Source organism: Bos taurus, chromosome 11 (genome assembly GCF_002263795.3).
Source record: "Bos taurus isolate L1 Dominette 01449 registration number 42190680 breed Hereford chromosome 11, ARS-UCD2.0, whole genome shotgun sequence".
Lineage (NCBI taxonomy): Eukaryota > Metazoa > Chordata > Mammalia > Artiodactyla > Bovidae > Bos > Bos taurus.
This window is the reverse complement of record NC_037338.1, coordinates 72,121,967-72,137,371: the sequence shown is the minus strand read 5'-3', so window position 1 is coordinate 72,137,371 and position 15,405 is coordinate 72,121,967. Positions and strand designations below refer to the sequence as shown.

Below are 15,405 nucleotides of genomic sequence, written 5' to 3'. Positions count from 1 at the left end.
GCATCTAATCTGCTGTTACACCCATTTTAAGTTCTTTGTTGTTGTTCTAGAATTTCCATTAGATTTATTAAAATAGATTCTAGTTCTTTGTTAAGATTCTCCATCTTGTCACTTAATTTCGTGAAGACATAAAGCATGTATATTTTAAACCCCATGCCTTTTTAACAATATCTGGATTGCCTGAGAGTTTGTTTGTAGTGCTTGTGTATGTCTCTTAGTTTTCAATCATTCAGTTTTATCTTCAAGTATACATGGCAATTTTTAGTTGAATAACAGATATTTTAAAAGTAAAATTTAAGAGATAATTCAAAGCTCTGGATAAATTTACTTTCCTCTAAACAGTAGAATTATTCTTGCTTCTGGAAGTCATCTAGAGTAAGGAAAGATGATCTTAATCCAATCAAGTATTAGACTCACTGAAGGCTGATCTTCAGTTTTAGAGACTAGTTTATTTCAGGTTTATTACTAAGCTATGGCCATTCGGAGGTACCAACTAAAAGCCTGGAATTTCTATTAAGGCTCCTCCTTCTTGGTCCCTGAAGTCAGTTTTTGTCCATTAGCCATATAAAACTACTGAATGTTCTGCTTAGACTTTTTTACATAATTTTAAAAATAATTTTATTTATTTATTTTTGGCTGTGCTGGGTCTTTGTTTCTGGTGGGCTTTTCTCTAGTTGTGGTGAGTAGGGGCTACTCTTTAGTTGCAGTGCAAGGGCTTCTCATTGCTGTGGCTTCCCTTATTGTGGACAGAGTATAGGCTCTAGGGCACTCCAGCTTCAGTAGTTGTGGCACATGGGCTCAGTAGTTGTGGCTCCCGGGCTCTAGAGCACAGGCTCAATAGTTGTGGCCCATGAGCTTAGTTGCTCTGTGTTTGTGGATTCTTCCCAGAACAGGGATCAAACCTGTATCTCTTGTATTGACAGGTGGATTCTTTACCACTGAGCCACCAGGGAAGCCCTTGCTTAGAGTGAACATCGACATTTTAGCAATCAGTGAACTAAAATGGACTGGAATGGGTGAATTTAATTCAGATGACCATTATATCTACTACTGTGGGCAAGAATCCCTTAGAAGAAATGGAGTAGCCCTCATAGTCAAAGAGTCTGAAATGCAATACTTGGGTGCAATCTCAAAAATGACAGAATGATCTCAGTTCATTTCCCAGGCAAACCATTCAACATCACAGTAATCCAAGTCTATGCCCCAACCACTAATGCCAAAGAAGCCAAAGGTGAATGGTTCTATGAAGACCTACAAGACCTTCTAGAACTAACACCGAAAAAAGACATCCTTTTCATCATAGGGGATTGGAGTGGAAAAGTAGGAAGTCAAGAGATACCTGGAGTAACAAGCAAGTTTGGCCTTGGAGTACAAAGTGAAGCAGGGCAAAGGTTAACAGAGTTTTGCCAAGAGAACGCACTGATCATAGCAAACATGCTCTTCCAACAACACAAGAGACAACTCTAAATATGGACATCACCAGATGATCAATACTGAAATCAGACTGATTATATTCTTTGCAACCAAAGATGGAGAAGCTCTATATGGTCAATAAAAATAAGACCAGGAGCTGACTATGATTCAGATCATGAACTCATTATTGCAAAATTCAAACTTAAAGAAAGTAGGGAAAAGCACTAGGCCATTCAGGTATGACCTAAATCAAATCCCTTACACTTAACACAGTGGAAGTGACAAATAGATTTAAGGGATTAGGTCTGATAGAGTGGCAGAAGAACTATGGACAGAGGTTTATAGCACTGTATAGAAGGTGGTAATCGAAACCATCCCCAAGAAAAAGAAATGCAAAAAGGCAAAACGGTTATCTGAGGAGGCCTTACAAATAGCTAAGAAAAGAAGAGAAGCTAAAAGCAAAGGAGAAAAGGAAAGATATGCCCATCTGAATGCAGAGTTCCAAATAATAACAAGGAGAGATAAGAAAGCCTTCTTAAGTGAACAATGGAAAGAAACAATAGTCTTTCCCAATAGAATGGGAAAGACTAGATATCTCTTCAAGAAAATCAGAGATACCAAGGGAACATTTCATGCAAAGATGGACACAATAAAGAACAGAAATGGTAGAGACCTAACAGAAGCAGAAGATATTAAGAAGAGGTGGCAAGAATACACAGAACAACTATACAAAAAGATCTTCATGACCCAGATAACTACAATGCTGTGATCACTCACCTAGAGCCAAACATCTTAGAGTGCGAAGTCAAGTGGGCCTTAGGAAGCAGCACTAGAAACAAACCTAGTGGAGGTGATGTAATTCCAGCTGAACTATTGAAAAATCCTAAAAGGTGATGGTTTTTAAGTGCTGCACTCAATATGCCAGCAAATTTGGAAAACTCAGCAGAGGCCACAAGACTGGAAAAGGTCAATTTTTATTCCAATCCTAAAGAAGGGCAAAGCCAAAGAATGTTCAAACTATCCCACAACTGTACTCATCTCACATGCTAGTAAAGTAATGCTCAAAATTCTCCAAGCTAGGCTTCAACAGTATGTGAACTGAGAACTTCAAGGTGTAAGCTGGATTTAGAAAAGGCAGAGGAACCAGAGATCAAATTGCCAACATCTGTTGGATCATCGAAAAAGCAAGAGAGTTCCAGAAATGTACTTCTGCTTCATTGACTATGCTAAAGACTTTGACTGTGTGGATCACAAGAAACTGTGGGAAATTCTTCAAGAGATGGGAATACCAGACCACCTTACCTGCCTCTTGAGAAACCTGTATGCAGGTCAAGAAGCAACAGTTAGAACTGAACATGGAACGGACTGGTTCCAAATCGAGAAAGGAGTATTTCAAGGATATATTTTAACACCCTGCTTATTTAACCTATATGCAGAGTAAGGATATCATGTGAAATGCCAGGCTGCATGAAGCACAAGCTGAAATCATGATTGTGGGGAGAAATATCAATAACCTCAGATATGCAGATGACACCACCCTTATGGCAGAAAGCAGAGGGGAACTAAAGAGCCTCTTGATGAAGGTGAAAGAGGAGAGTGAAAAGCTGGTTTAAAACTTGATAGTAAAAAAACTAATATCATGGCATCTGGTCCCATCACTTCATGGCAAATAGATGGGGAAACAATGGAAACAGTGACAGACTTTATTTTCTTGGGCTCCAAAATCACTGCAGATGGTGACAGCAGCCATGAAATTAAGAGACACTTGCTCCTTGGAAGAAAAGCTATGACAAACCTAAACAGCGTATTAAAAAGCAGACACATTACTTTGCTGACAAATGTCTATCTAGTCAAAGCTATGTTTTTTTCAGTAGTCATGTATGGATATGAGAGTTGGACCATAAAGAAGGCTGAGCACTGAAGAATTGATGCTTTTGAACTGTGGTGTTGGAGAAGACTCTTGAGAATCCCTTGGGATGCAAGGAGATCAAACCGGTCCATTCTAAAGGAAATCAGTCCTGAATAGTCATTGGAAGGACTGATGCTGAAGCTCCAATACTTGGCCACCTGATGCAAAAAGCCAACTTATTAGAAAAGAATCTGATGTTGGAAAAGATTGAAGGCAGGAGGAGAAGGGGATGACAGAGAACGAGATGGTTGGATCGCACCACCAACTCAATGGACATGGTGAGTTGGTGGAGGACAGGGAAGCCTGGCATGCTGCAGTTTATGGGGTCGCAAAGAGTTGGACACAACTGAGTGACTCAACAACAACAATAGTCATGGTAGTTTTTTGAAGCTTAGGATGAAGCTCTTTCTCAGAGAGTATCTCATCTGTTTTAGACTATGGCACCATCAATCCAGGATAACTTCAAAATCATGGTTTGGGGACCATGCAGATGATGTGAACTTGAGCTGCAAATTATACAAAAAGTCAACCTGTAGTTACAACTTCTCAGATACTTCCTTCCAGTCCTCTTAACTTCTCAGTGTCAAGGCAACTTTCCCTTCAGGTCTCTGATGTTAGAAGTGGCAGATTTGTCATTTTGTTGTCCTAGTTGAATATGGTAGTCTTCTATGGATTTTTTCCCCCTCATGCTGGTATTTTTGAAGTTTTCTTTAAGAAGTTATTCTGTGCCCTAGGTCACAATGGTTTTTTCCAACTTTTTAAAAATTTTCTAGTCTACCTTTCACATTTTAGTTTTTAATACATTTAGAGTCCATCTCCATATGCAGTATTATAAAGTGATCCAATTTTATTTTTCTCTTTATATTGAGCCAATTTTTTCATCACTATCTGCTAAAGAATCTTTTTCCCATTCATTTGTAGAATTCCTTTTTTTCATTTTAAGTAACCATATATATAGGAGTCCCTTTTGAGTTCTCTATTCTGTTCTATTGGCTTACTTGTTTCTGTTTCTATTACCATAGATTGTAGTGTGTCTTAGCTTTTGGTACAGCAAGTCCTTTCTTCGCTCTTCTTTTTAAGGTTGATTTAGCTGTAAATAGAGAAGGCAATGGCACCCCACTCCAGTACTCTTGCCTGGAAAATCCCATGGATGGAGGAGCCTGGTAGGCTGTAGTCCATGGGGTCGCTAAAAGTCGGACACGACTGAGCGACTTCACTTTCACTTTTCACTTTCATGCATTGGAGAAGGAAATGGCAACCCACTCCAGTGTTCTTGCCTGGAGAATCCCAGGGACAGGGGAGCCTGGTGGGCTGCCATCTATGGGGTTGCACAGAGCTGGACACGACTGAAGCGACTTAGCAGCAGCAGCAGCAGACCTTTATTATCCATACAAATTATAGAGATTTTTTACAAGTCCTTGAAATAGTCCGACTGAAATTTGAATTGGGAATGTATTAAGTATAATTTAATTGGGGGTATACTGACATTTTTATAATCTTAAATTATTCCAGCCAGAGCCTAGAATGTCTCTCCATTTATTCAGATCATGCTCTATGTCCTTTAATGGAGCTCTAATAATCTTTTACATGATGCTGTTCTGTCTTTTTGGTTAATATCTTGGTACTTGGTCATTTTATTGCTATTGTGAAAAACATCTTTCATTATTTAAAATTACATTTGTCTAGATTTTTTGCTACAGTAGAGAAATGCATTTATAAGACATTTATAAGTTGTGCTTGTATTCAAAAACCTTGGTGAGCTCTTTCATTAGCTCTGATGGAGAATGTCTTTGATTATCATTTCAATTGCTTTCATGCTTACTGTTCTACTCAAATGATCTATTTTTTCCCCAATTTTGATGTTATATTTTTTTCTAAGAAGTTAACCATTTCACTAGGTATTTCACATTTATTATTATAGTTATTCAAACTATTTTTCTTCTCTCTCCTCTTCTACTTCAATTTTCAAGGAGCTATTTATATTTACTTTTGCCTTTTGCCCAGGGTCACTTTTATTTTCAGTTTGAGGGCTCCTGACTACATAGGGTGTATAAATTAGAATTTTAAATCAGTATGAGGGTAGATTCTTGGTTGAAAATTTCAAAGAAGGCTTTTTCCCTACCCAGAGTTCAAGCTTCCTTGTTTGGCAATATTTTCCTTTTTTCTTTTTTTGTCTGTGCTGGGTTTCTGTTGCTGCTCAGGCTTTCTCTACTTGCAGTAAGTTGGGGCTACTCTCTAATTGTGGTGCAATGGGTTCTCACTGTGGTGCCTTCTCTTGTTGGGGGAGATGGAGCTCTAGGCATACAGGCTTTAGCAGTCGTGGCGCTTGGGCCTAGTTTCCCTGAGGCATGTAGAATCTTACCTGACCAAGGATTGAACTGCATTTTTCGAGGAAGGATTCTCCTGCATTGCAAGGCAGATTCTTAACCACTGGACCACCAGGGAAGCCCTGGTGGTATTTTTTTTCTAGCTACTTTTTTTACCAAGTGTGTAGCAATTTGTGAATCCTGGCTTTTTTTCCCTGGGGTCTCATTTAAATACCACTTCACACAGGCCTTGTCTTTGTCCCCACCTTGCTGTTTCCTCAGTGGCTGACACTGCAAATGACCAAGGGCATTTAAGTATTAACAAGTTTCCATTCTTGTTTCTCAGTTTTCTCCTGATTTTTGGCCTGGAGATTTTCCTTACTTTCTTGTAAGGAGCTACATTCTGCATTTAAAAAGATGTTTGTTGTATTTTATTCAGCATTCCCAAGTTTTTATAATGGGAGATTATTTTAGGTCTATAATATGTAGACATCATTTTGAGATAAAAATATAGAAAGGTTATTTGTAAATATATCAACTTGTATTTCAACATTAATTTTCCTTTTGCTTATGTTTTAATCAATAGTCCATTATGGATGTAAATAATATATCATGAAGTATAAAATCAATTTTAAACTGTCTAAAAGTCAAAACTACCACTGTATCTAGGGTTACTCTACTGAGTAATAAACTGAGTTTCTTCATCATCAGCATATTCATGAATTCCCAACTAACTGTTGTAAGCTCTTTCAATACACTTTCAGAGACTGATTTCCTAATTTAAAGAGAATAAAAAAAAAAGTTTAGTTGAAATTGTAACAATGTCACTTCTGCTTTCAAAAGGACCTGGAACACCCTTGCAGAAACACTAGTTTATTACATACTGAATGGGAAATTCTGACCTGCAGGATGAAATGAAAATCCCATATAATCTGGCTTCCCACTTACTTTTTCAGCTTCATCTTTCACTACTTAGCAAAGATGCATCTGACAGGGACTTCCCTGGTAGTCCAGGAGTTAAGAATTTGCCTGCCAATGCAGGGGACACAGGTTCGATCTCTGGTCAGGGAAGATATGATATGCTGTGGGGCAACTAGGCACATGTGCCACAACTACTGAGCTCCTGCTCTAGAACCCACGAGCTGCAACTAGAGCGAGAGTAGACTCCACTCTTCACAACTAGAGAAGGCCTGAGCACAGCAACAAACACCCACCACAGCCGAAAATTAATTTATTTAAAAAAGTACCCGACAATTGTGATGCTCAGTGATAGTCCTGCTTGCCTGGAAGGCTCTTTCTTCACCTAAAAACCTTCTGTTGATTCTTCAAACTCCAGTACAAACAGTAACTTCTTTGAGTAATTCTTCCTTTCTCTCCCAGGCAGTTAATCACTATCCTTTTTATGCCCTCACATTTCTATTTGTGTTACAGCATTTACCACGTGATATTGTAACTTACCTGTTTAGACTTCTCTTTTCCCTACTAGCATAAGTTCCTAGAACACAGGAATCATATTTATCTCTACAGTTCCAGCACCCCACACATCACATTGAACATAGTAAGTACTCAATAAATGATTCAGTATTAAATGAATGAAGTAACTGTTGCTGTTTTTATGAATGCCAAGTGTTTATATTTATGTCTATGAGGTGAAATGTGTTATCAATAAAGTCTTTAACCTAGAGCATTACTTGATTTTATTTGTTCTTTTTGTGCCTTTCTAGACTTCAAAGCAGCATATATTGAAAAAGATCCAGAAATTCACAGGTCAGAAAGATCTTATCTTTTATTCTTCAGTTTAAGACTAATGACAAATCAACTGCAGGGTCTGCTTTAAGACTTTAACCTGTAATAGCAGGTAGAAGGAGGAAGGTTGAAAAGATTGTTATATGAAAGAAATATGCCTACTCTTTCTAGCAACTACACTTCTGAAGAAATGTAAATGGCTTCATAATTCTTTTCATGAATGAAAATAATCATGAATTCTTTCATTCCTATCCTCGTACTTCCTTTTCTAATCTCCTTTTGTGCAAAGCTTAAAGTATCAGGAAAGAAACTCTGTGAGAGGGGTTAACTATGAAGAGTTTGGTGTAGGAAGTTTTGATATCTTTTTTCTCTACCATGTGCTCAGTCACTTCAGTCGTGTCTGACTCTCTGCGACCCCATGGACCATGGCCCGCCAGGCTCCTCTGTCCATAGGATTCTCCAGGCAAAAGCACTGGAGTGGGTTGCCATTTCCTTCTCCAGCGATAAAGTATGAAGTGAGTGAAGGGAGTAAAGTGAAGTCGTTCAGTCGTGTCCGACTCTTTGTGACCCCATGAACTGTAACCTACCAGGCTCCTCCGTCCATGGGATTTTCCAACCCACTCCAGTACTCTTTTCTCTACCACAGAGACTGAATAATACTTATCCTTTCCTCCAAAGATATGTATTTCTCTGTTTTCCCTACTTCTTCTCCCTACCGTGATTATTCCTGCTGTTTCCAATGGCTTACATTTACTACATGGTGAAGACAGCACACCGTAGCTAAAAAAAGAGAAACAAACAAAATGAGATGTTGGTTAAATCTAAGCTCTACCACTAATTAGCCTTTTGATTTTAGGCATGATTTTGTCTTTGTTTCCTTATTTGCAAAATGAGGGGATTGAACTAAGGTAAGGTCAAGAGTCATAATTCTAATAGATTCTTCACCTCTACTTCCAGATTCACAGTTGGAAAAAAATCTCAGGATGGGTTGCATTGAAGATAACCTGAAACGGTGAGTAAAATCAATCTTCTCTGTGTATATTTTTTCTCTCTCTACCCTACTGATAAATCCTGTGAAAGTTGGGAGTAATATACCTGGGATTCTGTTTCACTTTCCTCACTATGATAGCTGTCTTCTTTCTAAGTCTCTCTTTTCATTATTCTTATCAGTTCAGTTCAGTTCAGTCACTCAGTCGTGTCCAACTATTTGTGACCCCATGAATTGCAGCACAGCAGGCCTCCCTGTCCATCACCAACTCCCGGAGTTCACCCAAACTCATGTCCATCGAGTAGGTGATGCCATCCAGCCATCTCATCCTCTGTCGTCCCCTTCTCCTCCTGCCCCCAATCCCTCCCAGCATCAGGGTCTTTTCCAATGAGTCAACTCTTCGCATGACGTGGTCAAAGTATTAGAGTTTCAGCTTCAGCATCAGTCCTTCCAATAAACACCCAGGACTGATCTCGTTTAGCATCGATTGGTTGGATATCCTTGCAGCCCAAGGGACTCTCAAGAGTCTTCTCCAACACCACAGTTCAAAAGCATCAATTTTTCGGCACTCAGCTCTCTTCACAGTCCAATTCTCACATCCATACATGACCACTGGAAAAACCATAGCCTTGACAAGATGGACCTTTGTTGACAAAGTAATATCTCTGCTTTTTAATATGCTGTCTAGGTTGGTCATAACTTTCCTTCCAAGGAGTAAGTGTCTTTTAATTTCATGGCTGCAATCACCATCTGCGGTGATTCTGGAGCCCCCCAAAATAAAATCAGCCACTGCCTCCACTGTTTCCCCATCTGTTTGCCATGAAGTAATGGGACCAGATGCCATGATCTTAGTTTTCTGAATGCTGAGTTTTAAACCAACTTTTTCACTCTCCTCTTTCACTTTCATCAAGAGGCTTTTTAGTTCCTCTTCACTTTCTGCCATAAGGGTGGTGTCATCTGCACATCTGAGGTTATTGATATTTCTCCCGGCAATCTTGATTCCAGCTTGCGCTTCTTCCAGTCCAGCATTTCTCATGATGTACTCTGCATAGAAGTTAAATAAGCAGGGTGACAATATACAGCCTTGACGTGCTCCTTTTCCTATTTGGAACCAGTCTGTTGTTCCATGTCCAGTTCTAACTGTTGCTTCCTGACCTGCATACAGGTTTCTCAAGAGGCAGGTCAGGTGGTCTGGTATTCCCATCTCTTTCAGAATTTCCCACACTTTATTGTGATCCACACAGTCAAAGGCTTTGGCATAGTCAATAAAGCAGAAGTAGATGTTTTTCTGGAGCTCTCTTGCTTTTTCCATGATCCAGCAGATGTTGGCAATTTGATCTCTGGTTCCTCTGCCTTTTCTAACACAAGCTTGAACATCTGGAAGTTCACGTTTCACGTATTGCTGAAGCCTGGCTTGGAGAATTTTGAGCATTACTCTACTAGCATGTGAGATGAGTGTAATTGTGTGGTAGTTTGAGCATTCTTTGGCATTGCCTTTCTTTGGGATTGGAATGAAAACTGACCTTTTCCAGTCCTGTGGCCACTGCTGAGTTTTCCAAATTTGCTGACATATTGAGTGCAGCACTTTCACAACATCATCTTTCAGGATTTGAAATAGGTCAACTGGAATTCCATCACCTCAAGTAGTTTTGTTCCTATTGATGTTTTGTAAGGCCCACTTGACTTCACATTTCAGGATGTCTGGCTCTAGGTGAGTGATCATACCATCATGATTATCTGGGTTGTGAAGATCATTTTTGTGCAGTTCTTCTGTGTATTCTTGCCATCTATTCTTAATATCTTCTGCTTCTGTTAGGTCCATATCATTTCTGTCCTTTATTGAGCCCATCTTTGCATGAAATGTTCCCTTGGTATCTCTAATTTTCTTGAAGAGATCTCTGCTGCTGCTGCTGCTAAGTCGCTTCAGTTGTGTCTGACTCTGTGCGACCCCATAGACGGCAGCCCACCAGGCTCCCCCGTCCCTGGGATTCTCCAGGCAAGAACACTGGAGTGGGTTGCCATTTCCTTCTCCAATGCATGAAAGTGAAAAGTGAAAGTGAAGTCGCTCAGTAGTGTCCAACTCTTCATGACCCCATGAACTGCAGCCTACCAGGCTCCTCCATCCATGGGATTTTCCAGGCAAGAGTACTGGAGTGGGGTGCCATTGCCTTCTCCAGTCTTTCCCATTCTGTTGTTTTCCTTTATTTCTTTGCATTGATTGCTGAGGAAGGCTTTCTTATCTCTCCTTGCTATTCTTTGGAACTCTGCATTCAGATGCTTATATCTTTCCTTTTCTCCTTTGCTTTTTGCTTCTCTTCTTTTCACAGCTATTTGTAAGGCCTCCTCACACAGCCATTTTGCTTTTTTGCATTTCTTTTTCTTGGGGATGCTCTTGATCCCTGTCTCCTGTACAATGTCACGAACCTCCATCCATAGTTCATCAGGCACTCTGTCTATCAGATCTAGGCCCTTAAATCTATTTCTCACTTCCACTGTATAATCATAAGGGATTTGATTTAGGTCGTACCTGAATGGTCTAGTGGTTTTCCCTACTTTCTTCAATTTAAGTCTGAATATGGCAATAAGGAGTTCATGATCTGAGCCACAGTCAGCTTCCGGTCTTGTTTTTGTTGACTGTATAGAGCTTCTCCACCTTTGGCTGCAAAGAATATAATCAATCTGATTTCAGTGTTGACCATCTGGTGATGTCCATGTGTAGAGTCTTCTCTTGTGTTGTTGGAAGAGGGTGTTTGCTATGACCAGCATGTTCTCTTGGCAAAAGAGTGCCAAACAAAGAGAACACAAAATAGTGCATTCTCTATTAGCCTTTGCCCTGCTTCATTCCGTACTCCAAGGCCAAATTTCCCTGTTACTCCAGGTGTTTCTCGACTTCCTACTTTTGCATTCCAGTCCCCTATAATGAAAAGGACATCTTTTTTGGGCGTTAGTTCTAAAAGGTCTTGTAGGTCTTCATAGAACCGTTCAACTTCAGCTTCTTCAGCGTTAGTGGTTGGAGCATATGCTTGGATTAGTGTGATATTGAATGGTTTGCCTTGGAAACGAACAGAGATCATTCTGTCATTTTTGAGACTGCATCCAAGTACTGCATTTCAGACTCTTTTGTTGACCATGATGGCTACTCCATTTCTTCTAAGGGATTCCTGCCCACAGTAGATATAATGGTCATCTGAGTTAAATTCACCCATTCCAGTCCGTTTTAGTTCACTGATTCATAGAATGTTGACGTTCACTCTTGCCATCTCCTGTTTGACCACTTGCAGTTTGCCTTGATTCATGGACCTAATATTCCAGGTTCCTATGCAGTATTGCTCTTTACAGCATTGGACCTTGCTTCTATCACCAGTCACATCCACAACTGGGTATTGTTTTTGCTTTGGCTCCATACCTTCATTCTTTCTGGAGTTATTTCTCCACTGATGTCCAGTAGCATACTGGGCACTTAACCACCTGGGCAGTTCCTCTTTCAGTATTCTATCATTTTGCTTTTTCATACTGTTCATGGGGTTCTCAAGGCAAGAATACTGAAGTGGTTTGCCATGCACTTCTCCAGTGGACCACATTCTGTCAGACCTCTCCACCATGACCCGTTCATCTTGGGTGGCCCCACATGGCATGGCTTAGTTTCATTGAGTTAGACAAGGCTGTGGTCTGTATGATCAGATTGGCCAGTTTTCTGTGATTATGGTTTCAGTGTGTCTGCCCTATGATGCCCTCTCGCAACACCTACCATCTTACTTGGGTTTCTCTTACCTTGTACATGGGGTATCTCTTCACGGCTGCTCCAGCAAAGCGCAGCCGCTGCTCCTTACCTTGGACAAGGTCGCCCCTCCTGATCTTGAATGTGGAGTAGCTCCTCTCGGCCCTCCTGTACCCACGCAACCACCACTCCTTGGACGTGGGGTTGCTCCTCTCAGCCGCTGCCCCTGACCTCGGACGTGGGGTAGCTTACCAGTACATTAATATCACTTCAATTACACTAACACACTCTGCTGCATCTAGTTTTTCAGAACTCCCTGTGGGATGGACCCAGGAATATGTACTCTGGTCAATGGACAGGAATCTTCAACAGATCTTCAAACACCTGGAAAGTACAAGGTCAGGTGGTTTCTGAGTGGAGGTTGAAAGTGGTAGAGCTTTTAAGAGGGAGGAAGGGAGGGAGTGAAGGAGGGAGGGAGGGAGAGAGGGAAGGAGGAAGAGAGAGGGGGAGGGAGAAGAAAGATGGTTAGTTAGTTTTTGTAGTGGGGCAAAGTTTAAGAACCACTGGTCTGTGAATCATTTCTGATTAGAATGGGGACAAATGCCTCCCTTTTTCCTGGTGGAGGAATTCTTTCCATAAATAAGCAATTAATGTTGGGGAAAGCAAGCTTTTTTGTTTTCCCTCAGTCCAAAATATTTTGCATTCAAAATGGCCATTGTCTTTCCATTTTCCTACTTTTTCCTGTTTCAAAACAAATGGGAACTTTTCTCTTTATTTCTTAGATCAAGTCTTATGGAATTGGGTTTGCCTGAACCACAGGATATGATTTCTTCTTCCACCTCCTCTGTTTTTGTGGCTCAGGAGCCTGTCCTACCCTGTTGTGACTGTAAGAATGCAGAACATTCTACTGACAGTAGCATCTCCTCTGGATCATCCTACAGCTCGAGCCTGTCTCACCTTCCCGTCTTTTCTGAAGAAACAACTTGGCAATTCCGGAGCCATAGTTTACCTATTTTACCCCAAAATCAACCTCCTGTGTTCAGGAACCAAGGCACATCTCAGCCTTCTTTTATGCTTTCAGAGCTTGGGAAATCAGAACTTTTTCAGAATTTGGAAACTCTTTCATCCTTAAGCCCTCAAAGCACTTTTATCAACTCTCTTTTTGAATCTCCAGATCTCCACAGACAAGAAGAAAAAACAAAGGATAAGAGAAGAAGCAAGAGTGATTTGACATCAGATCATAAGCCAAATATTATCTTCAAAGAGAGACCACTATTGTCAGGGTCAGCTCCAATCCAGCTCTCTCCTTTGGCTAGGTGGGAGTTAGAGGGACATATGGCTTGGAAGGTTTGTACTTTGCGGGAACAAACAGTGCCTCTGCCTGTGAGGGAATCATGGGCAATGCTGAATTATTTAACTGAGGTGCAAGGAGGAGTCCCTGAACCAGAGAAACCCCAAATCCAGTTATCTATGCCCATTCATCAAAGCACTGAGCAAAATATCAACAATGAATCCCCAGACCTTCCATCTCTTCAGCTCCAAAGGAACACTGGAGTGGAATCTGGATTAAATAGAACAGAAACAAGAATTTCTCAGACTCTTATCTCAGGTAAGCAGTCACAACCTGGAGATGGCCCCCAAATCCTTGAATCCAGGCCATTAATGACATCAATAGATATTCTACTTCCCAAAAGCTTAGGAGCTGACATCACTCAAGAGGAAATGACTTTACTGAAGAAGGACCCAAAACATGTGCTAGAGCTTAATATAAAGCAGAGGGTCTTAGGTCTTCCAGAAAAAAGGATACAACCGCAACAGACCCAGGTGCCTAATATGGAGCTGACCCCACAGCTACCATACCAAGTCACAGATAGTGTGAAAGTTACTCCACTGGCATTACTTCAAGTCATGGATTCAATGGGGATGATTCCAGATTCACATTCAGAAGTGATAGAATCTGTGGGTTTGTTCCAATGGCCACCAAATGAAGTTGAAAAACCAATGGAAGCCATGGAAACAGTGCATGTAAGCCAAAAACCATCATATCAAGTCATTAAATCAGTGGAGGTAACCCCAAGACCTCAGCAGCAAGTTATGGAATCAAGAAAGATAACTTCAAGACAGTTGAATCAAGTAATAGATAATGTGAAGGTAACTCCAATAGCATTGCTTCAAGTCATGGATTCTATGGGGATGATTAAAAAATCACATCCACCTATCATACAGTCAATGGGAATGACCCCAACAATGCAATATCAAGTTATGGAGTCAGTAAAAAGGAGTACATTGTTGGACCATCAAGTCATACAACCAGGAAAGATGAATCCAAGACTACAACATGCAGTCATAGAAACTGTGGAAATAACCCCAGGGCCACATAAAGTTATGCAATCAGTTCATGTAACATCAAGACCACAAAGTCAAGTCGCAGAATCACTGAAGATTACTCCAGGGCCAATATGTCAAAATATGAAATCATTTGAAACGATCCCAAGGCCATTGCATCAAGTGATGGATTACATGAAAGTGACTCCAGTAGCACTATTACAAGCTATGGATTTTATGGGGATAATTCCACCAACAAAGTCACATGTTATAGAATCTGGGGGTTTGATCCCAGATACACAGTCTCAGATTGCAAATTTAACCCCAAGGGCAATTCAATCAGATTGTTTGACTTCAAGCTCTTTTACTACTATTGGTACATTTGGAGTGGTAGAATCTGTGGGCTTACCTCCAAAGCCACCACATAAAGTCATGGAATCAGGAGGAGTGATTCCAATATCTCAAGCCAACTCCAGGAGTCTGGAGTTGACTCCTGGGTCATGTATTCAAGTGCCAGACTTTGAGGGGATGACTCCACAACCATATAATCAAGGCACAGAATCTATGGCATTAACACCAGGGCCATCTCATCAAGTCACAGAGTCTTCGAGGTTGACCCCAGGGCATCAAATTCTGGAGTATTCAGAGATGAGTCCAAGGCAAAGTCATCATGTAATAGAAACTATGGAGTTGACCTCTGACCCCTGGATAAAAATGGAGAAATCTGCAGAGGTGACACATTCACATCATCAAATGATGGAATCTTTAGGGACAATCCCAAGGTCACTGGGTACAGGTACAAAATCTATGGGAATGAGCCAAAAGGCACTGCCTCAAGTCACAGAATCTGCAGAAATGTCCACTACATCAGTTCCAGATGTGAACTATAGAGAGATGAAATCAATTCCACAACTTAAGGTTATGGGTTCTATGACGTTATCCCCAAGACTGCAAAATTTGAAGTCTGGGAAACTGGTTTTGGCACCAGAGTCACAAAATA

At 40.6% G+C, this 15,405-nt stretch overlaps 1 protein-coding gene across 1 annotated transcript; it reads left to right on the top strand.

Moving 5' to 3' along the window:
• The first annotated feature begins 12,799 nt into the window (after positions 1-12,799).
• On the top strand, positions 12,800-15,366 carry LOC132346526 (uncharacterized). Its single transcript, XM_059891605.1, has 2 exons — positions 12,800-14,958; positions 15,353-15,366. Exons 1-2 carry the CDS (start codon positions 12,873-12,875, stop codon positions 15,364-15,366), a joined length of 2,100 nt encoding a protein of 699 aa, XP_059747588.1. The 5' UTR covers positions 12,800-12,872.
• The last annotated feature ends 39 nt before the right edge of the window (positions 15,367-15,405 follow it).

Coding starts and splice junctions, on each gene's coding strand:
- LOC132346526 (XM_059891605.1), top strand. CDS start 12,873: ATGGAATTGGGTTTGCCTGAACCACAGGATATGATTTCTTCTTCCACC.